The sequence below is a fragment of the Microtus pennsylvanicus genome, chromosome 7, assembly GCF_037038515.1.
Source record: "Microtus pennsylvanicus isolate mMicPen1 chromosome 7, mMicPen1.hap1, whole genome shotgun sequence".
Classification (NCBI taxonomy): domain Eukaryota; kingdom Metazoa; phylum Chordata; class Mammalia; order Rodentia; family Cricetidae; genus Microtus; species Microtus pennsylvanicus.
In genome coordinates, this window is record NC_134585.1 from 113,592,263 (window position 1) to 113,617,052 (window position 24,790).

The window sequence follows — 24,790 nt, forward strand, 5'->3', positions numbered from 1 at the left end:
CAAGGTTACACAAGGTCTCAAAAAATAACAAATAACAAACAACAAAAAAAATCCAAAAACAAGTTTTTGTTGTTTGTTTGTTTTTAAAGGAATAGGCATGATTCGTTTCATCTTTTAGTAGCTATTTGAGTAACTTCCTCATGCCTGGCTTTGTGCCAGTGTGACTGAGGAAACCTAATGTGTACGTGCTTAGGGATTAATGTTTGACAGAGAAGCCATAAGAAGATGCAGACCCACTGGTACTGTCGCCGTAGACATTGGCTGCAGTTTTAAATCCTCATCTCTGGAGTGTAAATCAGGTGGAGTCAGTCGCATCTGCAGACGCAATTGCATTTAGTGACGTAGGGTCAGGCAGAGAAAAGCCAGGCTGGCACATGCTGCTATACAGGCTAACACCCAGCAGAGAGGCTGTGGTGTGGCTAGCTTAACCTATCTTCCCCTAACTCGGTGAATCTTGAGAGCCTGTTAGCTCTGAGTTCTCTCGACGAAACATCTCAAGGATCTGATTCTCCAGTCCACACGTTCCCTGTCCATTGCGCCTCAGATAGCTTGTGGCTTCCCCGTGGTGGTTTCCAGCCTGTTCACAGACAGACACTTTATTTTCTTTTGGAGTTTCCGCATTTTCCTTAGTGTTATCGTGTGGCAAAATGCAAAAGAAGTCCCTCATTCCTGGATGCTTTGATTCTCCTTTTTCCTTTTTTAGATGTATATCCATTTTAACCAAATCTCTCGGAAATGACCTCCCTCTGATTCTTCACTCCAGATTCTGTGCTCGTGGTGAAGGCACGGCAGCCAAAGCCCTTCTTTGCCGCAGGGAATACGTTTGAGATGACTTGCAAAGTGTCTTCCAAGAATATTAAGTCGCCACGCTACTCAGTGCTCATCACGGCTGAGAAGCCTGTTGGGGACCTCTCCAGTCCCAATGAAACCAAGTACATCATCTCCCTGGACCAGGACTCTGTGGTGAAGCTGGAGAACTGGACTGATGCATCGCGGGTGGACGGCGTTGTGTTAGAGAAGGTTCAAGAGGATGAGTTTCGATACCGAATGTACCAAACTCAGGTGTCTGACGCAGGGCTGTACCGCTGCATGGTGACAGCCTGGTCTCCTGTTGGGGGTAGCTTGTGGCGAGAAGCAGCGACTAGTCTCTCCAATCCCATTGAGATTGACTTCCAAACCTCAGGTGAGCAAAAAACTGAACTCTATGACGCCACAGATTGAGCTGGGAGAGAGACAAGCCTAATATTTTAATCGAGGGCCCTTTTATTTGTTTGTTTGTCTTTGGGTATGTGTGAGTGGTGTGCGTATGTGATATATGTGTGTGGTTTATGTGCACATGTGTGCTTGGAAGGCAGAGGAGGGCGTCGGGGTCTGGCTCTGTCACTCTGCGTTCCTCCCCTGAAACACTTCCCCACTGAGCCCGGAGCTGGCCTGATGGTGAGAAAGCCAGGGATCCTTGTCTCCCCAGCACCCACAACTTACACACAGTGCTGGCTGGGGTCACAGGCATATGTGGCCTCCCCCGGCTTTTTATATGGGTGCTGGGTTTGAACTCGGGTCCTCATTTATAGGCAGCGATCACTCTTACATATTGTGCGGTCTCCCAAGCCCTTGTCCTTGGCTTTTCAAATAGCTTGTGAACTAGAAGTCGTATGCCGTTTAGTTTATCCCTACCAGGTCCATAACTCTGAGGCTGTTCATACATTCACAGGATTGTATGACCAGCAGTCACCAGAGACAACTATAGAACATTCCTGTGGCACCCAGATGAAACTCAGACCCTTAACCACCCTGCAGTGACCACTCTGCTTTCTCTGTATATGGAGTTTCCTGCACTGTGTTCTCGACACATATGTCACCTTGGTATTTCAAATGTTCCCCATGTTGTAGCCTGCTTTCCTTCACTTCATCCTTGTGACCGACTAGTCCGTTACACGTTCAGGCCACGCCTTATCATCTCATCAGCTGATGGATGGTTCGGGTCTGTCCGCTTCCCCGTCTGGTATAAGTTTGTCTTAAACACGCATGTGCAAGTTTTTATTTCTTTTGTTTTGGTTGTTTGGAAATGTATGTTTTATTTTTTAAAAAAACAGAACTGGTACTTCAGTCTTTGAGGAGCATAGAGGAGAGAAAAGCATGTGGCTTGTCGAAGTGGATGGTTCAGAATGGGAGCCTGAATCCACTCGTTTTGTGTGGCTTCCAACTGGAGGACTGGATGTGGTGATGACAGCTCTGGGTCCGGCCTCTCAGGAGTGTTTCTACCCTGGCATGACCCTCAGCCTTACTGCTCCCCTGAGTCGTGAATTGGATACACTTCCTGTAATAGGCGTCACCAGAGTTGCTGTGGGGCTGTGTATTGGCATCTCTGCCAAGTTTGTTGACAAGTTATTCGTGATATTTACCTACTCAGAAATGAATGTATCTTTAGCAACTAGAATAGCATCGTGTTGTAAGGCAGAAAAGCCCACGTTTCTGGACTGCATGGCTGCAAGGTGGATGTTCTCAAGTGGAAATATTTCACACTTATGTGTGACTCACCAGGCCCTGGCACACCTTCTGTGTGTATGTCTTTCAATAGGAAGATGGCTTTTAAAGCTTCAAATCCCCAGTCTCAGTTAGATGATCCCTGTGAAGAGCTGTCTTCTGTCAATGTTAGAATAACAGTTCTCACTAGTCCACCCTGCATGCTAGTTAGGGAGTTTTGGGTTTTGGGTTTTTTGTTTTGCTTCGTTTTGTGTTTTAGTTAGGAATTTTTGAATGTATGCATTTATACTCATTTACAAAAAAAATCTGTTATTAACTGAATCAATATAACAAATGCAAGATGCTTTATTAGATTATTATTATTGGGGGCAGAGAGATGGCTCAGTGGTTAAAAGCACATGACTATGCTGGGACCCTAGTGTGGTTCCCAGCACCCATGTTGAGCACCCTATACCCTCCTGTAACTCCAGCTCCAGGGAACCAATACCCTTTTTGGCTTTTCTGGGTAGTTGCAGTCATGTGCACACACCTAAACAAATAATTAAAAATAAAATGTATCTTTTTAGCCAGGCGGTGGTCATGCATCCCTTTAATCCCAGCACTCAAGAGGCAGAGGCAGGCGGATCTCTGTGAGTTTGAGGCCAGCCTGGTCTACAAGAGCTAGTTCCAGGATAGCTAGGGCTGTTACACAGAGAAACCCTATCTCAAGAAACCAAAAAGACAAAAAAATGAAAAAATAAAATGTATCTTTTTAAAAATGAAATTGTTAAATCATTCACATTTGTTTATAGGTAAATCAGAATCCACCCGCCTCTGCCTCTGGAGTTCTGGGATTGAAGGCCTGCGCCGCCACACTTGGCCTTGTTGGGAGTTTTTGTCATAAAAAGCACGTATCCACTATCAAATGATTACCCCTCCCATATTTGTGTTTGTTGAGATGATTACATGATCTTGTCCTTTTTTGTATGTTTCTGTCTTACTCTCTGCTATAGTCAATTCTGTCTTATTTTACATTGGTTATTTGATCATTCTTTCATTTATGTGGAGGAGGTAGATATAAAATCCCTCATATATATTTCTGGGTTAGGGATCGATACTGGGTCTCTTAATTCTTTAAATCTCAGTATAGCAGCTAGTAATCTCTTTATTTCCAGGTTGAATAGATCGCCTAAAAACTATATTGTCTGTGGAATTGTTAGAAGTTGCCACCTGTTTGACCAGCCCAATGCTAGAGCCCCAGATAAACAGCTGAATTGATCACGAAGAGCCTTCACTTCCACCCATCAGTGCTCTGCCTTGAGACCCATGCCAAAGAAGGCCTCCCTGGCTCCACCATCCTGTCACCCCATCCCCAGCCTTGGTCTCTTGTTAGTGGGGTCTGAGTTTCCCAGGGGAAATCTACTAGATCATGGCTCTTACTGACCCAGGTATCAGGGTTGAAGTGAGATTTAAGCCTGATGATGCGGGCATTATTCTTTTAAAAGAGTAGTGATTTTTTTTTTCTTTTTAGTATAGACATGTGTAAATAGAGGGAAAGCGCTAAGAAGTTAAGAGCCCTGGGCACTCTTCCTGAAGACCTGGGATCAATTCCTAGTGCCCACATTGCAGTTCACAACTGTGTGCATATATATAACTCCAGTCCCAGGGGATCTGACGCCCTTTTCTGGCCTCCATGGGAATAACACATGTGGTACTCAGAGGTACACACAGGCAAAACGGGCATACACTTAGGATAAAAATAATGATTAAAAATTTAAAATAGATCCATATTACAGAAAGTAGAGCAATCACACCCCGACTCTCACCCTGCCCTACGAAACACTAATTTAGGTTGTTCATCTTTCTAGAACTTTCCTCTGGTGTTATCTTCATGACTTGGAAAGCTTGGCTGTAGATAAAATTCTATGACCCACTTCCTTCCTCTTTAGTGTAAGATGATCATTTGTCCTGTTCCAATAAGTGCTATGTAGACACTGGCCCAGGGGCTGCAGAGAGGAGCATCACTTAGCCATGACCCCACGGCTGGAGGAGCGGATGGGTTGCAGTGTTTGCTTGCACAGAGATGCTGCCCTTCAGGCCTTTTTCTGGTGGGGATGGACCGTGGTTGTGTCATCGTTTGTATTTAAAATTTTAGTGGTCCCTATACGCTTAGCTGACTGGGAATCCAGGGACCCCTAGCGACTCTGGCTGCTCACTGAATTCTCAAGTCATAGTCTGTGGTCTGCAGAGTTAGCTAGACAAATTCCCTCACAAAACAGCATTGCCACAAAAACTGACCATAATAAAAATATTTCGAAATACCCCACTATTCCGGGATAATGACCATATTAACATCGAGCTATTGATTTCATCAGAAGGAAATCCACTCCTGAGTTGTTTGCCACAATGAAGGCCTTCTTCCCCAGCCGTGTCTGCATTGTGAGACAGAGCACAGACCCTCTCACAAGCCCTTTCTTGGTTCCCACGGCAGCCACCAGTAGGGGAATGGGAGTTATGACTTGTGACCCAGAAGGCATTTGGGGTTTTCTTTGGAAATATAAAGAAAAGTGACATTTGTTCAAATTAGGTAAGTCTTCATTGTTTCAAATAAGAAAAATACATAAATCAATTGAGCATTTCAGTGTTTGGTCACTTGGGGTTTTCTTAGAAGGGGCCTGAATACTTTCAAAGAAAGCCCTTAGCAGAGTGGTTTATTACAATCAAGTTTCTAATCTACGGGAAAAGTATAACCTCCTTGTTCACCACGGCCACTGCCACCCTGAATCAACAGAAACGTTTTCAGTCATTTTCACGTAACCAGTTCAGAGCAGTAAGGCTGGCCCTGAACTCCACACAGCCATGGGTGGAGTGGGGGCAGATCGGGGCCAGAGCTGAGGCATCTGGAGGAGATGATGTCCCCTGGGCCTTCTGTCCTGCCATGTTCTCAGCCCCTCTGGAGTTTAGTCCCTGGGTCTCCCTAACACACCTATCTCTGTATCCACCCTTTCTTTACCCTTCTCCTGGGACTACACAGATTATTCATATCCTTAGTGCTAGGAAAGCAATTTCATGACTTCTTATTAATCATCAAACTGAAGTGAAAATCCAGCCAGAGTCATTTCAGCTCATTGCCTCATGGCGGCATGACCTTTCATACACTCTCCCGAGCTAGTAGGGATTTTATGGATGCTTTAAAACACACTTTGGGGTCCATTTTCCTTTCCAGTAATCTGAAGAAGGAAACAGTAATGTCCCTATTCCTCAAGTAAGCTCTACCTTAGCTTCCCAGGCCGTCTGTCTATGCTCTGCTGAAAATCCAAATAGGGTCCCACAGCACTGATATTCTAGAACATTCTTTCAGTTTTTCTTATTCCTAGATTTTAGAAGGTGGAATAATAAAGTTAAGCGTTAAGCTGTTGGGATCAATTTGACTTGAGCTATGAAATGCCCGTAATCTAAGAGGAATCAGAGATGGGTTCAAAGTAATCATTAGGCCGCTGTATTCTTGTGGGGAGGGGTGAGACAAAGCCTCTCTCAGTGGAGGCTGAGATATAGTTTTAGTTTTGCAGCAAAGTTGACCCAGAAGTATATGCACCCTGCCTACCCCAACTTGGTTGGACTTCTAGGACGCTCCACGCTGTCTGTTTCTCTTAAAATTCTAGCATTCTCTCAGTGCCCCTCCCTATATTTTATGTAAACATTGTCATTGTTGGGGACTGGTCTGTCTCCTAACTGGGTTTCAGCCCTTTAACTCTGGGGGTCTTTGTCCCCATCAGTACTGCAGAACATGCTAAGACCAGTAACCCAACTGGGACCAAAAGAGTTGGGTCCCTGACCCCTGACCCTCTGGTCTCTCACCCTCCCTGACCAGTTTGGACTGCACTGAACCTGGAACCCACCTAAGCTTCCCAGCTGGGAGGTGAGTGTATCCCACCAAAGGAAGCTGTGGTCATCAGGCAGAGAAGGTCAGTTCAGATTTGTCCAGACCGAGTTCAGTTAGGTGTGCCCAATGCAAGTGTCTCTGGATAGAGAAAGGAGATCTTCGAATACCTGCTTTACGATTTCCCCAAACCAGTTCCCAGGAAAGCGAACCACGTTTAGATGCTATTGGAACTTCAGGAATGGAATTTGAACTTGTGTGAAAGAGACTAATGCCACTTAAACGCCACTCTCTTCCAGGTCCCATATTTAATGTCTCTGTGCATTCGGACACGCCATCAGTCACCCGGGGAGAGCTCATCCAGCTCTTCTGTATTGTCACTCTGGAAGGAGCCGTGCTGGATCCAGGTACCTCCCTCATTCTTCCCCCTCCTCCAGTGGCTTTTGGTGAATGTTTGTCTTGTCATTCTCACTGTCTCTCAGGTGTAGGGACGAGGGTTTGGACTGTCTATTGATCTCTACATGTCTTTCTTAGGTGGATAGGAAACACCATGACCCAAAAGCAAGTTGGGGAGGAAAGGGTTTATTTGGCTTACACTTCCACATTGTAGTTTCTCATGGAAGGAAGGCAGGGCGGGACTTCACACAGAGCAGAAACCAGGGAGGGGTGCTGCTTACTGGCTTGTTCCTCATGGCTTGCTCAGCCTGCTTTCTTATAGAGCCTAGGGGTGGCACCACCCCCAGCAGACTGGGCCTTCCCCCATCAATCACTAATTAAGAAAATGCCTCACAGCTGTATCTTATGGAGGCATTTTCTCAGTAGGGGTTCCCTCCTCTCAGATAACTCTAGCTGTGTCAAGATGACAAAGACTAGCCAGGACCCACTGGCTTGGTTCTGTGAGGCCTTGTACCTGCTGTGAGGTTTGAAAACACTTTGGGGGGCAATCAGTAGATCTCTTCCTGGTTTGCTGTGGCCTGGTTAGAGACCGGCTCACAGGGCCCTCCTCCTCCTATATATCATTCATTCATTGTTTCGGAGCGCCTTCCGTACACAAGAGCAGCTGTAGATGCTGGGAACAGGGCAGTGAACGTGTTCAAGGCCTGCCCCAGAGAGCCTAGTTAAGGACACCCATGAAGAAATACAGACCAAAGGAAAAATAACAGCATTTAGGACTTGTAGGGTAGCTTTGTAATGCTCCTTCTCCCATCGTACTGGAGATGGAATCTTGCGCAACGTTCCCAGCTCCACGAACCTCTTGAAAGAAAAGACTAACCTTGTCAACAGATGCCTCAGAACTGTGGGCCCATCCCTCAGACAGTTTCTGCTTGGTGCATTCATCAGTCAGGCGACGTCCCTTGCTTAGGTTCTTCTGGTTTTGAAGCAGTATTAAAGGCACTAGGGTGTTGGCCGTGTTGCTGAGCACAACTGTGCCCAGCTTTACCCTTTCTCAAAGGTTCTGTGCTGAGCCTAGCTTGCCGAGGCCTGCCTTTATCCCTTACACCCGATGTGACCCCGACACTGTCTCGCTCCACCCCATTCCTAACAAAGTCATGCGCTTTAGAGCAGTCAAATTGTCTGAGTTCTCGTGTGTTTCTGTGTGTATACCCTTGGAGGTATGGAAGGGGGCAGGCAGGCAGGTTTTGTTCTCTGAAGGGGTAGGGCTGATACACAGGGATGGTGGCCCATGCAGGGCTCACCAGTATCTGGAGGTCATCGGCTGGGCAGCCACCACCGTCAGGATGAATGCTGGCTCCTTCAGGACTACTGTTCAAACGTTCAGGTGGCTACCAGCTCGTGATCTGCATAGGCTTCCTAGGAAGGACCCAGTAGGAAGTAGTTTTGTCTCTGCGGGTCAGATAGTCACAGCAGCTCAGCTCTGCCTCAGACACAGGCCAGCAGCAGTGGGGGGGGGGGGGCAATACGAGCAAAGAAGCGTAACTGAGGAGCAGGAAATTATTCATCAGGACAAGGTAGGCTCCATCTGACCTGCAGGCATGGTTTCCTGACGGTACCAGTGTTTGCTCTCCAGTGTTGATAAGCTTTAGAGGTGGGAGAAAGGAGTGTGTAGAAGGAGAGGGAAAGAAAGATCCCTCCCATCCCCACCACACACCCATGCACACCCAGAGCTGCTGTGCTTCTTCCTGGGGGTGAAGCCTGAGGAGACTGGGCTCTGAGCAAGTGGGCAGCCACTGCTGTGCTGAAGCCGGGGAGTGGGAAGACACAAAGGTACCTGTGGAAGCAGAAATGAAGGCAAAGGTAGAAAAGATTGCCCGGGAAAGGCCAGCAAAACCCCTTTAAAAGTTTGCATAGAGCAATGCTGTTTTAGTTTTAGAGCTCGTCTATGGTATATTCAGAAATCCCCCCCCCCCAAATGTTCCTTCTCAGCTAATTAATAGGTCGCTGGTTGTGCCTTTCACGAAATGCTCATTTCTCCAGTGTAATTGCAAAAGCTATAGGTAGCTGTTCCAAGCTGTTCCAGAACTTTGCGCTCTTGGTCTGTGTGGGTGGAAGATTCTGAATAATTAAACACAAATTGTAATTTCTTTTTTTCTTTTTTTCCCCTTTTTTTCATTCATGCTATGGGCTCTGAGAGGAAAATCTCTGTGGGAAAGTTGCATAAGTGGGCAAAGAGCCAAGGCACTCCTGTACCCTACGGCAGGGCAGCCAGGAGCAGCCAAGCGTGGGTGGCGCCATGGTCAGACTCTGAAGCAAAACTGAGGCCAGTGTGAGTCATGGGGGGTTTCTCCAGAGTGTGCTGTGAGCCCCAGCAACTGAGCTAATGATACTTGGAGCTGAGGGTCTTCAAGGAGCTAGGTTTTCATATCCTTGGTGCTCAATCATCGTCCAGAGGCTGAGTGGCTGGAGTTAATGGTGGCTTGGAGCCTCTGTGAGGCCTTTCTAGCAAATAAGGTGGCTCTAGAGAGGTACAATTCAAGAGTGTCGGCGTCTAGTACCTGCACCAGTGTGTGCGGTGAGAAGAGGTGACTCAGCACGGCAGCTGTCCACTTGAGGGACCCACAGCCTTGACAAGAGTTAGACAGCCCAGGCCCTTCCGGCTAGCGGCATCTACTTGTCTGGCCACATATGGCGATGAGGGCCCTCACTTCAGAAAGCACTCACTGTGGTCCAGGCGTGGTTTTGCAGTATTTGCCCATGCTGTTAGTAGCAATTTTTTAAATTTATTTTTTATATGTATGTCTGTACACAAGTGTGTGTGTGTGTGTGTGTGTGTGTGCGTGTATATCTGTCTGTCTATGGAGGCCAGAAGAGAGTATCAAATCCCCTTGGAGTTAAAGTGACAAACAGTTGTGAGCCACCTGACCTAGGTGTTGGAAACTGAACCTGGGTCCTCTACAAGAGCAGTAAGTGCTCTTAACTGCTGAGTTATCTTTCCAGACCCCTATCCATTGCACTTTACAGATGAAGAATCTAAGTTGCAGTGAACTAACATGGCTTGTTCAGGTCATGTGGCCAGTAGGTACTGGGTTCTAGCCCAGGTTAGCTCTCCCTGCCATCCTATGGTACACAGTGGGGAATGAAGTAATGGGAAGATCTCTAGCCTTGTCTTAGTAACCACTCTAGGCTTACGCATGGCAGCAGAGTTTCCATGGGTAGGAAAGCCCACTGTGCCCTTGGCACTGAGTGGAAATCGCAACATTCACCCCAATCCTGCCAAGCTGGTCTCAGAGACTTCCACACTGCGAACTGTTTGTGCTGAAGTATACATGGTGGGGGAGGGATGATCTGCCTCCGTAGTGAGCTGAGGAGTCGCCATTTGGACATGTTAGGAAACCCCTGCTCTTGGTTCTGCCCATTCTGTCTTACATGGGTCTGGATAACTTTGTCTGCCTTATGATGTGTTTTCCAACATTATTGGTACACTTTCACTGAATGGATGAGTGTTAGTTTTTGTTGTTGTTCAGTGAAAACTGACATAAAAAGTCCCTGGTCGGGGCTGGAGAGATGGCTCAGAGGTAAAGAACCACTGCTCTTCCAGAGGTCCTGAGTTCAATACCCAGCAACCACATGGTGGTTCACAACCATCTGTACTGAGATCTGGTGCCCTCCTCTGGCGTGCGGGCATACATCAAGGCAGAGTGTTGTATACATAATAAATAGATAAATTAAAAAAAAAAATCCCGGGCCAGGGGTGTAGTATAGTTTGCCAGCAGAGTGTTTGCCCAGCACAGCTCTGGGTTCAATACTCAGTGGGTTTTTTGGTTTTTGTTTTGTTTGTTTGTTTAAAAAAGGAATTTTGTCAAGCAGATTGAAGATGTAATTGTGTGTATGGCCCACAGTCCTCACATGCCCTCTGGATAGATTTCTCAGCTCAACAGCTGGTGTTGGTTGGCACTGTCAAGGGGGGTCTGGGTTAGCATGCGGCCTCAGTTTCCACATTCTCTGTGCCACCCCCCTCTTAGTTCACTGGGGCTGTGAGAGTCTCAGTTGATCCACCAGCTCTACTCTCGGGGACTATTAACTCTGTTCAATTTTCTCAGCCTGATTTTTTTTTCCCCTCTTGTTCTGAGCTTAAACACTTCTGCAAGGAGAAGAAGAAGGAGGGGAGAAAATAAAGTGAACAATCCAATTCAAATTGTCTACAGCTTTAAGTTGGGTACATTTTGTTTTAAATGTACAATTTGTTCTTTCAACCCTACGGTCTTTCCAGTCTCCGGTTCTTCTCCTTGAAGTGCCCAGGGACCCTGCACATCATGCCTAGACTCTGTCTGTCCGTGGGGGCAAAGTGACCCTTGCTCTTCTTCCTGTGGTTCCTTATGGTGGTGGTCAGGTTGGACACTTTGTCACAGGTTCACACACTACTTCCTGTGGCTTTGTGGCCTTGCCACAGGGGTGACTGTGACAGTTCGTCATCACAGGCTGCCTGAGGCTTCGTGTAGAACAGACCCAGCCTGGAATAAGGGTCACAGGCATGGGGAGTGTGTCCATCACTTCTGCTCACACTCTGACCTCCGTGCTTTGTTTGGCGACCCACAGACGACATGGCCTTCGACGTATCCTGGTTTGCTGTACACTCCTTTGGTTTGGACAAAGCTCCAGTCCTTCTGTCCTCCCTAGACCGGAAGGGAGTCGTGACTACAGGCCAGAGGGACTGGAAGAGTACTCTCAGCCTGGAGCGAGTGAGCGTGCTGGAATTCTTGCTGCAAGTGCATGGCTCTGAGGACCAGGACTTTGGCAACTACTACTGCTCTGTGACTCCATGGGTGAGGTCTCCAACAGGTTCCTGGCAGAGGGAGGCCGAGATCCACTCCAGGCCTATCTTTATAACTGTGAAGATGGACGGTGAGCTCTGTCGCCGGCTGAATTATCTCCTTCTTGCGTTTCGTTACGGCTCATAGAATCCAGGTTTCCATAGTTTGGTGCAGCTTGTTTTTCATCTAGGGCCTTGCTTGGGCCAAAGCAGTTTTGCTTGTTGCAAGCTTTGCAGTCCGGGCCTGGTGACACCCCTGGGAAAGGATTGTGGGAGCCTTGGCCTTCAGTGGTCTGTGGAAACCTGCTTCACTGTCTCCTAAGGTTGGCATGGCCTCTGCCATGTGGGGGCGGAGAGGCCTCCAGGGGAGGCGTAGGTTAAAGACTGCCTACTCTTGCCCACCTGCTGCTTTTCCTTTTGGAGATGTGATCTCCTGTGGCTCAAATTCACTGTCTAGCCCAGGACTGGCCTCGAACTCCTGATCTTTCCACTTGAGCCTCCCATCACATATTGTTTTACTTCTAGAAAAAGAAAGGCTCCCCCAGAGCCACTAGCGCAGAGTGGGGACCTCTTGGAACCCCAAGATGGGAGAGTGTCTCTTAGCTTTTCTGACCCATACCAACTCCACCCCAACCGGGCCAACCAGACCAATCAGATCTCTGCCCCTTGAGCACCTCAGAGCTGGACACTTGTCCCTTTATTCCCAAGAAACGTGTCTGCCCTGTGAAAGGTTCAGAAAGTTACGCCATTTGGAACAACTCCCTGGAGAGAATTGATTCCAGATGCTCCGAGGGCCAGGAGAAGCCTGGACCAAGAGTGGGTTTCCCTAGCAGCAATCGGTTTGAGGAGAGGGGCCTTCCCACTCCAACTCCTCCAGCTCACTGAGTCTTTCTGTTGAGTGACCTTTCCTGGGAAGTCCACTTCTAGTCACCGTTGACGAAAGCAATGACTAAGCAAAGAAACAGTGTCACCCAAGTCCGTTTGGTGACTCCGTGACTTTATTAGTGTTACAGGAGTATGGGCAGCAAGCTGTACCACTGAAGAAGAATCATGTCCCGTCCCCACCACACACACACCAGTAATTACCAGCCACTTCTATATTGGAGTAGAGGGCCTCATGAGCCGCTCCTCCACTCTCCCCAAAAGGGGAGCGTTAGTAAACCTGTCTAATAGAAGGTAAGCAGAGCCAGTCTGACTTGAAGAAGGAGACAGCCATGCCCTACCGGGAGGACAGAGTACCACAATACTTTCTGGTCCACATCCTGAAAAAAATGGTGACATTAGTCTCCCATGGGGCTGTTATGAAAATTAGATCGTTCCAAACATTAAGGACCTGAGTGGAGGCAGCATCTACACAAAATGCTGGAGCTTGCTGGGAGGGAAGATGGCGCTCCTGGGGTGGGATCTAAACTCCTGTCATCTCTGCCTCATTTGCATCTAAACCCCGCTTGAAGTAACTCCATATGAAAACCCAGATTTATCAAACAAGGAAGGGAGTGATTATTCACTTTGCTTGATAATTTACTATAGTGTTACTTAAAATAGCATCCTTAGTACACTTCAGTTATTCGATGCATAGAATTGATTTATTCAGGTTTTTTTTTTCCTTTAAGGATGCATCTGCTGCTCAATGTGCGGTGCCCTTATACTGACTTTTAAAATCAATCTCCTGCCAAAACCCTAAAAGGAAGTTGACATTCAAAGGCATCAAGTAAAATCTCTTTTCTGTGCCCCCCCCCCACATGCCCAGCTCCGAAGAGCTGAGTGGGGGCATGGGCTCATTTCTTCAATATAGCTGGACTACTCCTTTCTGAATCCTGTGCCAAGTGCAGGATCTGGGGAGCTCTGGTCTCTGCAGAGACCCGATGAGTAGGGGTGGGGGATACAGATAGATTGTGGGGGGGGGAAATCGGTGCTCCCTAGCACCCTCCCTCTCAGCACTAACCCTTTCTCTTTCTCTCTTGTGTCCAGTGCTAAATGCCTTCAAGTACCCGCTGCTGATCGGCGTGGGCCTGTCCACAGTCATCGGACTCCTGTCCTGCCTCATCGGGTACTGCAGTTCCCACTGGTGCTGTAAGAAGGAGGTGCGAGAGACGCGTCGGGAGCGCCGCCGGCTCATGTCCATGGAGATGGATTAAGCAGCGGAGATGGAGGGATAGAGGAACAGTTTAGGAATGGTGGGGGTGAGAAGAGGACCAGTAATACTTCACAACCAAGCGTGTTACACTAAAACCAGTCCTCTCTAATCTCAGGTGGGACTTGGCGCTCTCTCTTTTCTGCATGTCAAGTTCTGAGCGCGGACATGTTTACCAGCACACGACTCTTCTTCCCACGGCACTTTCTGATACGTAACAATCGAGTGTGTGTTTCCCCAGCTGCAGCTTTTCAACGGTTAACCCTGGTCTAATTAGTTTCCTCCTAGCGGCTTCTCAACCCTCTCATTTGTGTGTGTTGATTGCTTTTGATTTGAGGGATTGTGGTGAGGAAGGCTGAAGGTGTTCAGAGTTGGTCATCGCGGGTGAGCGGGTACCTGCCCACCTGAGAGCTAGCATCCGGATGCAAGGGGCTGGCATCTGTAGAGTTGCTACCTGCTGCTCTCCATGCTGGCCCAGAGCTGATAAAGACCTGCACCAAAGGCAAACTGTGGTTTTGACTACCCTGCCCAGTCCCCATTTTCAAGAGTTTAAACTGTATTAGAACCTAAACTCAGCGTCTGTGACTTCTTGATTCCTATGCCCTTTGTGCTTTCCCCCCTTCTCCACCCTCTTCTGTTTTCGGGTTTGTTTCTGTGAGAGTGAGGAAACGGCAGCCCTGGAGTCTAGAATCTGGCTTTCCACCAAGCACCTTATCTTGCCACCTTAGCCTTAAGAATGAGTATGAAGAAAAATCCACTGCCACCTCTGTTCAGGGCAGAAGGTCTGCGAGCAAGAGGACACTGGGGGCAAGGAAAGGAATAGATGCTCTCTCTCCCTCACAGCTCAGGGGCCACTGCGCTCCAGAGACCCCAGGGGAGGGGAGGAGCTGAGGGCATCGGAGTTGGAGCCAGGTGCCCTGTCCTGCATGGGAGCCACAGTGTGCCACACCCTTCACTTGCCTCGCGAGCTCCTTCACACAAAAGCAGATTGCTGCCTGCAATACTGACTGACTGCAAGGAATCAGAAATTGCTTAGAGCAAGTGTGTGTTTTCTGTGACCTTTTCAGTCCTTGAAGTCCTTTGAAGATCCCTGCAGGGGGTAGTGAAGAGGGGTATATTTTGAGGATGTTTGCCTTCCTATTAGGAATATGAAGGGAACCCAGCAATTTACTGTCATGTGAATGGCCTGTAAAATCAGGTTGAGAGCAGCTGGCTCTGCTTGACTGGGCACAGCAGGAATTAGGACATCAGGCAGACACACCTTCCAGGTCTCCATCAGGGCCTCAGCCACCCAGTCTCAGCCTAGCACAGCACTGGGCACCCACAAGCCTCCCCTGGGTACCAAGGCTCACTGCCAACTGATGCCCTCGCTTGTCCCTTTGGCTCTGAAGGATTTGACACTGTTGTCTTCCAAAGGGGGGAAAGATTCCTCCGTTTTGAGCAATAAAGTAATATAAATAGATGGCCATTCACGTGCAGCTCTTTGTCACCATGGGCCAGGATGAGCTGAGCCCCCCCTCCATGTGGCCCACGGTGGCTTTTGTGTTCACCATCCAGTTTCCTCTGCTTGTTTTGCCCACCTGGGGACTGCTCTGCTCCTGTGCTGAGATTCTGAGCCGGTGAGTCCAAGCGGGTCCAGCCCAGGTAGATCCAAGTGTAGAGGTAACAAGAAGAGACAGCAGTTGCAGCCCATGCAACAAGAGAGGCCAGAGGAAGAGGGGGGTCTTGACAGATACGGGCGTTTCTATATGTCACTTCCTTAACCGCTAGATCAGAGGTGGGGTACAGGTGACTATACAAACAGGAATTAGGGGAGTAGAGCCAGGTACTTTTTTAGTTACAGCTTTTGAGTCCTGCAGTTACTGAAGAAGACTCAGGGTCATTGTCGTGCGGTCCTCCTTAGGAGAAGGACTTAGCCTTGGGTGAGACAGGCCCTGGGTGCACATAGAGCCGCTGGTGGGCCAGAGTAGGCACCTGATGGTGAGACAGATGAGTGTTCAGGCCTGCCTTCCCCTTTCTCAACTGGTGTTGAGATTTGAGCCTGAGTGGCTGAGGCCCTGGCCTTCATGCCCAAACCTCCAAACTGCTTAGGGCTGGGAGAGGGGCCAGAAGCCCCAGGACCTTAGTTCCTTTTGGGACTATCAACGTTCTGGGATGTGAGTCTTTGTGGTCAAACACTCTTGATGTACCAAATAGGGTTCCCCCTGAAGTGTTCTTCCTGAGCCCCGCCCACTCCCCTGAAGTACTGGTGTGATGGAAGGGAAGGCTGAGCCAGGCTTTGGCAAATGAAATTGCACTTCTTAAAGAGAAACTTTATAGAAGGTTGGGTTTTTTTTCCCCCTCGTTGCAAAAATTCCCCCTCCCGCCCCCGAAAGAGCCTGAGCTCCATTCAGATCGAAGCCTAGAAATTACTTCAAAGTGTTTACTTTATGATGTTTACACACACGATTCACTTTTTTAAAAAAAAAAGGAATAAGAAAAATGCAAACTCTGGCTTTTTAACAACTTTTCAGATTTTTCCTGCATGGGATCTGCTGGCACCCTGACTCACCAGCTGGATCAAATCCTCATTGAGAAATGTCCCGATGTGTGTCTCCTCCCCTCCCCCCAGCCACAGGGCTCCCTCCTGCCCAGACCTCTGTCTGTTTCTCTGGGGGCTTTTGCCCCCTGCTTTGCAGACCGCCTGCAGCCATGATTTTGTTACGGCACCTGTGAGCCAAAGACTGCACCTTTGGAGCAGGAACACTAAGCAATACTACACGACTCGCTACTTTCGGGGGAATTTTTTTTTTTTTTGACAACAGGAAGAAGGGAACTAGGGTTTAGGTGAGTTCTCCTCCGCTGTGTGACCATATTCTCAGTGACACACATGTGTGCAGCTCACTAGGAGAACAAGGTTGGGTTTCTTTTCTAGTGTACTACACGAGAATCTGCAGACTTTTCCGTAGACAAAGAGGTCTTGTGTATTTTCGTCCATATCCAATGTTATACAAACTAATTGTGTTGTTTTATACTGTGGCCACAAATATTATGCAATGCACCATTGGTTTTTGTTTTTTATTTCATTAAAGGACGTTTAATTTAAATTGAAGTTGTGTGTGGAAGTTGATACTGGCTTCTGTGGGCCTCTCCTTTCACCGGTAGGAGGAACTGTGGCCGATTCCAGGTGCAACGGCAGCATCTTCGGCTCTCTTCAAGTCCTGTAAAAGCACTGTCAGGCTAGGGAGTGGTTCAGGCAGTAAAGTCCTGGCCTTGCAGGCACGGGGACCGGAACACAATCCTCTGGACACATGGGGGTCCTGGGGTGGGGGCTGGAGAAATGGCTCCATGGTTAAGAGCACTAGTTGCTCTTGCAGAGGATCCCGGTTCAAGTCTCGCACCCACATGGTGGCTTCGGCCATCTGTAACTTCAGTTCTAGAGGATCTAATGCCCTCTTTGGCTTTTTGTGGGCACCATGTACGCATGTGGCGCACATACACATATGCAAGCAAAGCACACATAGACATTAAAGACTAAGATCTAAAATATGTGTGAAGCGGGGTATGGTAGCACACACGTCTGGGACTAAGTAAGTGGCAGGGATGGGTAGTTTCCTACCAGTGAGAGACAGTGCCTCAAAAACAAAACAAAATATGGAAAAAAGTAGAGCTTGTTCTGCCCTCCACATGTACACAAAAGACATAAACACACAGACAGCAGTGTGTATTCTGACCTCCAATGAAACAGCTGCATTCCAGGGAGAGTCCATTAGCGTTCTCTATAGGAACATAACATATAAAATGAATAAACACACACATAAAAGGGATTTATTAGACTAGCTTACAGGTCGTGGGTGTCCAGCTAGCCAGCAATGGCTGTCTACAAGCAGAAGGTCCAGGTAATTGTTCAGTCTATGAAGCTGGGTTTCCCAGCTGATCTTCAGTGTATGCCAGAATCCCAAAGAAGTCGGCTCTACTGCCAGTGATGGGATGGACTTGGCAACAAGAGCAAGCTTCCTTCCTTCCTGTCCTTTGTACAGGCTGCCACCAGAAGCTGTGGCCCCGATTAAAGGTGGCTCTTTCCACTTCAAAAATTCCAGATTAGAGTTGGGTCTTCCCATTTCAAATGATTTAATTATAAAAACCGTCCCTCACAAGGGTTTCCAGCTGCTTTGGTTTTAGTCCCAGATGTAGTCAAGTTGGCAACCAAGAATAGCCATCACATCCATGACAAGGTTCCCAGCGAGCAGAAAGGTGTAGGGGTGAGATCCTGTTGCTCGCCCCACCCCTTGTCCCCTGCTCAATTCCCATGACCTTTAGCAGTCTCTCTTTCAGGAACGAGAAGTTGGAAACCATCCGTCTCTGCAGAAGAGGAAACACTCACATTCTCTGACCAGACAGACTGCAACAGGTGGTTTTTCTGACTCACTTTGGGGTTCCAGCTCTGCAACATAAGAACCACACTGTTCCCCAGCAGATCTGGGCGGGAGCAGGCACCTGCAGCCCTTCCTGCATTGTTCCAGCTCTGCAGGCACCCGCAGCCCACCTCCTGGGCTGACATTCCACTGGGCCTTGCTTTGTACCCTGTGTTTCTGTGTCCCGTTTAGTAACCACCTCACGTGAGTTACTCAGACGGAGTGTATGTCGCTCACATCCTGCGGTTCAATGATCTGCTGTCAAAATGGCCTGTCATTACATTCTCTCCAGTCCAAACCCTGCTACAGGCGGAGCCTGGCTTGGGCAACTCTACTGTTGCTGAAATGGGTCCTTCTCAATGTCAAAAGCAAAACAAACTTTCTCACACACCTGCTGCCACGTGCTCAGGCACTGCTGAGGCTGGCCACCTGCCACGGGCCTGCCCCTGGGCCTTTTCTCACAGGTTGCTGCAGAAATCTGTCGAACTTGACCTTCTCCAGGCTCCAGGGATGCAGCTCTGCCGGGGTCTAAGAGGCTGCCTGACTGATGTTCTGGTGGTCTGATGGTACCAGGAAGATGGCGGCATTCACGGCTATGGCCAGTACTCAGTCCCACACTGGGATTCTTAGGATGTGTCCTGCATTGGGACAGTCCCCACACTGATGTGGTCTCATCTTCAGGTCACCCTGAGGAGCTCCAGCACAGGTCCTTAAATGGCAGCCACTCTTCTCCCTGTAACTGCAGGGCAGTGCTCATGGGACACTAGAGTGATAACTGTGTGGTGATTTGGTTATGGCAGGGCCACCACACCAGCAGCGGCTGCCACAGATGGCATCGGAGGACACATGGTTGGGATTTGGTAGCTATTTCTTGGGTATGACATCAGAAACATGAGTAGCAAAATCAAAAGTGGACAAATGGAACCATACCAAAATTTTAAATGTCGTGCAAAGGAGAAAATGTTTACACATCATATATGTGATACAGGATTAATAGTTAAACTGTGTAGAAATTTGATTATTGGCTGGGTGGTGGTGGCACATGCCTTTAATCCCAGCACTTGGGAAGCAGAGGCAGGCGGATCTCTGTGAGTTTGAGGCCAGCCTGGTCTACAAAGCAGATGGCAGGACAGGCTCCAAAGCTACAGAGAAACCCTGCCTTGAAAAATAACCACAAAAGGAAAAGAAAAGTTTGATTATTAAAAATTGGAAAAGGAGTTGCGTAGAAGACTCTAAAGAACACATCCAAATGAGAAGATCCCTGGTATCATTGCCCATCAGACACCAGGAGATGCCACGTGGTGTGTGTTAGGATGCCCGCTCTTGTGCAAGAAGGCAGAGGCTGAAGAGATGGTTCAGTGGCTAAGAGCACTTGCTGCTCTTGCAGAGCACCCAGTCTCTAACACTCACATTGGGTGGCTCACAACTGCCTATAACTTCATCTCCAGAGGACCCAATACCTTCTTCTGACCTCCAAGAGTACTTGTGTGTGTGTGTGTGCGCGCGCGCGCGCGCGCGCGTGCGCGCACACACACACACACACACACAATGTAAGTAAATGAAAAATTTTAAAAAGATACAGAAAAGTTGGAATAAGCTGTGTTGGTGTTGATGTGAAGTACAGCCATTATGCAAAGTAGCATGGAGGTTCTTCAAGAGATTAAAAATAGACCTGCCAGATGATTTAGCAATCCCACTTCTGGGAATCTGTCCTAAAGAAAATATGTTCTTCAAGCCATGTCTCCAAGAGATACATATGCTCATTATCTTCACAGTAGCCAAGAGGTAGAAGCAACTTAAATGTCCGTCAGCAGATGAATGAGTAAACAAAATGGAATATTGTTTAGCCTTTAAAAAGAAGATCCTGGGGCTGGGGATATGGCTGAGGTGGCAAAGTACCATACAGGCTTGAGTTTCTGACCACGGACACCATGGAGAAGCTGGGCATGGCAGCACATGCCTGTAATCTCCGCACTGGGAGGGCAGTGTCAAGAGGCTCCCTGGGACTCTCTGGCCAGCCAACCCTGCTGAATCAGCCCAGCTCCACTGTAAATGAGAGACCTTGCCTCAAACAATAAGTCGGAGAGCGATCAAGAAAGAACCCCAATTGCTTCCGGGTGCATGCTTATTCTCACACAGGTGCATGAGACCTCCATCCCCCACCACACACACACACACACACACATAGGCACACATGCGCCAAAATACAAAGGTAGTAGGTAGATGGATATCCTTGAGCATGCACATGATTGAACCTTAACGATTTAACGCCGTGTGAAGTAAGCCAGATACAGGAACTATGTAGAGCATCTAAAGCACTTAGAAGTCGGAGCAACAAAACGGCCGCAGGCAAAGGAGGAGGCATGTAAAAACACAGAAAGGCTCAGTGCTCCAGTGGCACCATGTGTATTTTTAACTTCTTTCACATTAAAGAAAAGGCATTAGTGGCTTTACATACTGTGAGGCAGTAGATTCTAGACAAGTTGGATGTGCTGGCACACCCTTGTAGTCATGGAACTTGGGAGGCTGAGGCAGAAGCGCAGCCAGTAATAATAAATAGTTCAAGGTCAGCCTGTTCTACTTAGTGAGTTTGAGGCTGGATTGGGCTGTGTATCCCTAGTGTAGCAAGGGGTGATTAGGGCAGCGAGGTGGTTTAGCAGGTTGAAAGCACTTTCTACCAAGCCTGACTACCTGAATTCAGTCCACAGGACCCACAGTGTGAGAGCAAACCTTTGCATGGGTGCAACAAGTTGTGTACCCCGCCAGCATACACACACACAAAAATCTTAAGTTGGCTATGTAGTACAATGAACCCTTGAACAATGCAGACTGTGTCAGACACAACAGTTGGGTATTTGTCCCTAAGGGTGGGTATGAAAGCTTCCTGTCCCCACTCCTTCCTCCTATTCTGAGTTGTCTTCTCTAAACTTCATCAAAGTTGCTTGTAGATCAGGAAGTTTATAGAGTCGCCCTTCCCTAGGGAATGTTCTCTTAGCAAGAAGAAATGACCTAGGAATCCCTGCGGTGGTGTCTTCCTTTCTTCTTCAGGCAGCTAAGCAGATCTCCAGCTCCCCACCCTCTGTGCTGCCCTGCTTCTGTGCCAAACCCTGCCCTTGGCCTTTGCTCACAGGAATTCAGTCCACACTTTGAAAACTTCTTTAGCCTTATAGTAAATGTGTTGATGGGGCCAGGGCAGCAAGCAGGCAGAACAAAGGGCCTGGAGTGAGACGGGGCAGCATCCTCTAGCACAGGCCCAGCATGCAGCAGTGTCACTCAGAGACAGCCGCCATGGTTTCTTCTTGTAGAGTGGCTGGGATGCTGAACAGGTAGCCGCGAGGTTTAGCCACAGGCTGCCTGACATCAGCAAGTCTGAGTTTAGGGCAAGACTCCAGGGCTCCAGGGGACACAGTGGCAGTCGGTTTTCTGTTGACCCCTTAGGCTTTCTGGTTTTTGCTTTGGTGTTTGTTGTTTTTAATCCCTCTGTGAGTCACTCACTATCCTACACTTGACCTTCTGTTAGCAACCTGTACACCCTTAATCCCAGCGCTTGTGGATCTAAATTCGAGGCCAGCCTGGTTTGTGGAGTGAGTTCCAGGACAGCCAGGGCTATGCAGATAAACCCTGTCTTGAAAGAAACAAACCCCCCCCCCAAAAAAAAAAAACTCAAAAAGAAAAAAAAACCCTACCATGACCAGAAACAATTTGGGAAGGAAAGAGCTCATATCAACTCTCAGGGCATGCTCCATTACTGAGAGAAGTCAGGGCAGGAACTGATGCCGAGGTCCTGAGGGGGTACTGCTCTCTGGCTGTTCCTTCCTCATAGTTTGTTCAGGCTGCTTTCCTACCTCAGGACCACCAGTCCAGGAGTGGCCCCCACCTGCAAATGGCTGAGCCCTCCCCCATCAATCACCAGTTAGGAGGATGCACCACAGGCCTATCTAGAGGGACATTTTCCCAACTGAGGCTCCCTCTGCTTGTGTCAAGTTGACATAAAACTAGTCAGCACAGCAGCCTCAGACTCTAACCTTGAGGATTTCCACAGAGCAGCCCAGGGCTTGGAGCCTCCATTCACTTGGCTGTAAAGTGGGACCGGCAATGTCTGCCATTCGTCAGCCTATGAAACTGCCGTACATCCAGTAAGGAAAAGTCGTGGTTTGTTCTGGGGCCCTAGGTGCGTATGATGTGAGATCATAATGTTCAGTTACAGTGATTCTGTAGAACTAATATCAAGGTGTGTCAGCTTGAGAGAAGAAATAGAATTTTTTGTCTATCTTACAGGAACTGGGACAGCTTTTCTTTTCCTTGACAACAGAAGCTCTCTCTCTCTCTCTCTCTCTCTCTCTCTCTCTCTCTCTCTCTCTCTCTCTCTCTGTTTCTCTCTCTCCCTCCCTCCCTCCCTTTTCTTCTCTCTCCCCTCCCTCCTCCTTTTAGAAAAGAAGCAACATCACCCTGTCAATTCTGGCAGAAATGGAGGCAACTAAAATAGAAAGAGGAGAAAAATGTTTTGGCAAGAGCCAGGAATCTGAAGTTGCAGCACATTTACTGGGTCAGATACATTTCAGGGCTGCAGAAACTCCGTGTTGTTGGCCGCGTGGCTCATGCTTATTTCTGAGATAATTCTCTCTTCACCGCACATGACAGATGCACTGATGCTCGAGGTTTTTACTCTCCCCCCACCTCTTTGCTGGGTCATTGAGCTGCTTCCTGCAGCCAAGAGGCAGAGCTTGCATTTGGATTTGGTCTTTGTTCTGTGGCACAATTCTTCTAGCAATGATCCACCCACTACAGACAGGAACCAATAACAGACCAAAGTAATGCCACCAAAGTCCAACTGGTGAACCAGGGAGTTTGCTGAGGTTACTTACTTCATAGGTAAGGGGTTACTAACAGGTTCAGAGATACAGCAGATAAGTACTGAAAACATCCACGCCAGCATGGCTGGCAGCTCACGAAAGCTAGATGCCTGGAGTTCTCTGCACAACTTAACAGGAAGCTTAAAAGAGTGGAGAGTCTCCTGTCCTTAGCATCCTTGTTGCTTATACTGGGCATGCAAAGGCTTGTGGATGTGGTAAGTTTTAGGGACTTCCTGAGACTTGTGAGTTGTTTACTTCTTTAGTCTTAAGCAACCTTCCTCTAGGATGGAATGTTTTTACTAGGTCTATGGAACTCTTTATGTGAAAATGTATAAGACACATGGCAAAGCATTGAGTTGTCCAATACAGGGCCATCCTAGGCCATTACTGATCCCATCACCCAACACATTAGTGAAGTTACTTAGCTAACACACAGACTGATCAGTAAAAATAAATATTTATCACCGAACCACCAAGTTGTGTAGATGTTTATTACACAGTAGTAACTGCTAATACAGTATATTTGCCTAAAATATCAATACCGTAATGTGGCCCATGACAGCTCTAGCTAAAACGGCGAGCAGATTTCTGCCATTACCAGCTTGGAGAGTGAGTTTGAGATCTCAGCCCTTGGCAGCCTGCCAGTTAATGCTCTCCTACACACAGCCAGCATGCCCCTGCCTCTGTCTTTGGGATTTTACTTCTTCCTGGGATCTCCTTCCTATCCCCTCTTGCCCACTTGGAATCATACTGGACCTGCAAGGACCTACTTCAGAGCATGTCTTTTGCAAACGATCTTGGTGGCCAGCCCTGCCTCTCCAGCCATTCACTCCTAGGGTTTTTCTTGCCGGGCCATGCGCTGGACACCCCAAGCCTGCTTCCTCCTGTGGTTTCTGTTGTTTATCTTCAGAAGTTTACTGAACTGGACTCCAGGTTCCTGAGGGGTGGAGCTTTCTTGTCCTTCCTTTACCCTCCAGGTCTTACAGAGAACTTTGAAGAGGGAAGTCCAGAATCTTTCACAAAGGCCTGTGCAGGTTAACTGGTTTCAGGGAGCTAGTCTTTAAGAGCCCACAGCTAGTGAATTTAACCAGAGGGCAGGATGATTCCGTGAGCAGGTGTATGGATAGATTAATAAAGAGTGGATGGATGGATTAAATATCAGTATCCCGGCTCTGTAGATGCACCCTGATCTATGGTCATTGCACTAAGAAAATGAATTTTACCTTAAAATGCCTTTGTCCCGAAGGCTCCTTTAACCACTCACTCACTCTTTCTGGACTAGACATGCCCTACCTCCTGCAACTGTAGCCATCTCCCAAGGGACCTCCCCTACTTTCTCCAGTGTGACAATCTGTCATGTTCTCTCCTGCTCCCCTCTGTCAGGCTTCACCATCTAGAGAAGAGAGGCTGTTCTTTAACATGAGGCTTTCCAGCACTTGGTATCTTGTCATGTAGAGGGGATCTCTACGTTTCTGATGTTTCATCTCTCTGTCCTGTCTTTATTTTAAATGCCCCAATTCAGGAACTCGTTTTTGGTGAAACAAGCAACTACAAAAATCTATGACTGACCTTTTGTTTATAGGCCTCTCTACCTCCCTCACCTTCCAACCAGTTAATAATACGAAATTTTGTTTTCAAAGAAAAACCATGCTATCTTCATGTTAAAAACCCTCCTGATGGTTCCTCTGGTATTCAAGATTAGAGTCTGGCTAGCTTTCACAAACCACTAAGATCTGTCCCAGGCAACCTATAGATGCCCTCCTCACACCAGCCCCAAGGAAGGGACAGTCAGCATTGCCCTGCTGTGCTAGAGTGTTCCCCAATTGTGCCCCAGCCGTTTTTCCTTTAGTCCTCTCT

General features: G+C 48.0%; 1 protein-coding gene across 1 annotated transcript in view; it reads left to right on the forward strand.

Annotated features, from left to right (window-relative positions):
- The window catches only part of Ptgfrn (prostaglandin F2 receptor inhibitor), a 70,822-nt gene extending 54,695 nt beyond the window's left edge, over positions 1–16,127 (forward strand). The window contains exons 6-9 of the mRNA XM_075981785.1: positions 764–1,183; positions 6,643–6,750; positions 11,339–11,644; positions 13,524–16,127. Coding sequence (XP_075837900.1) covers positions 764–1,183; positions 6,643–6,750; positions 11,339–11,644; positions 13,524–13,690 — 1,001 coding nt within the window. The 3' untranslated portion in view covers positions 13,691–16,127. The remainder of the gene's footprint in view (positions 1–763; positions 1,184–6,642; positions 6,751–11,338; positions 11,645–13,523) is intronic.
- Positions 16,128–24,790: the final 8,663 nt, after the last annotated feature.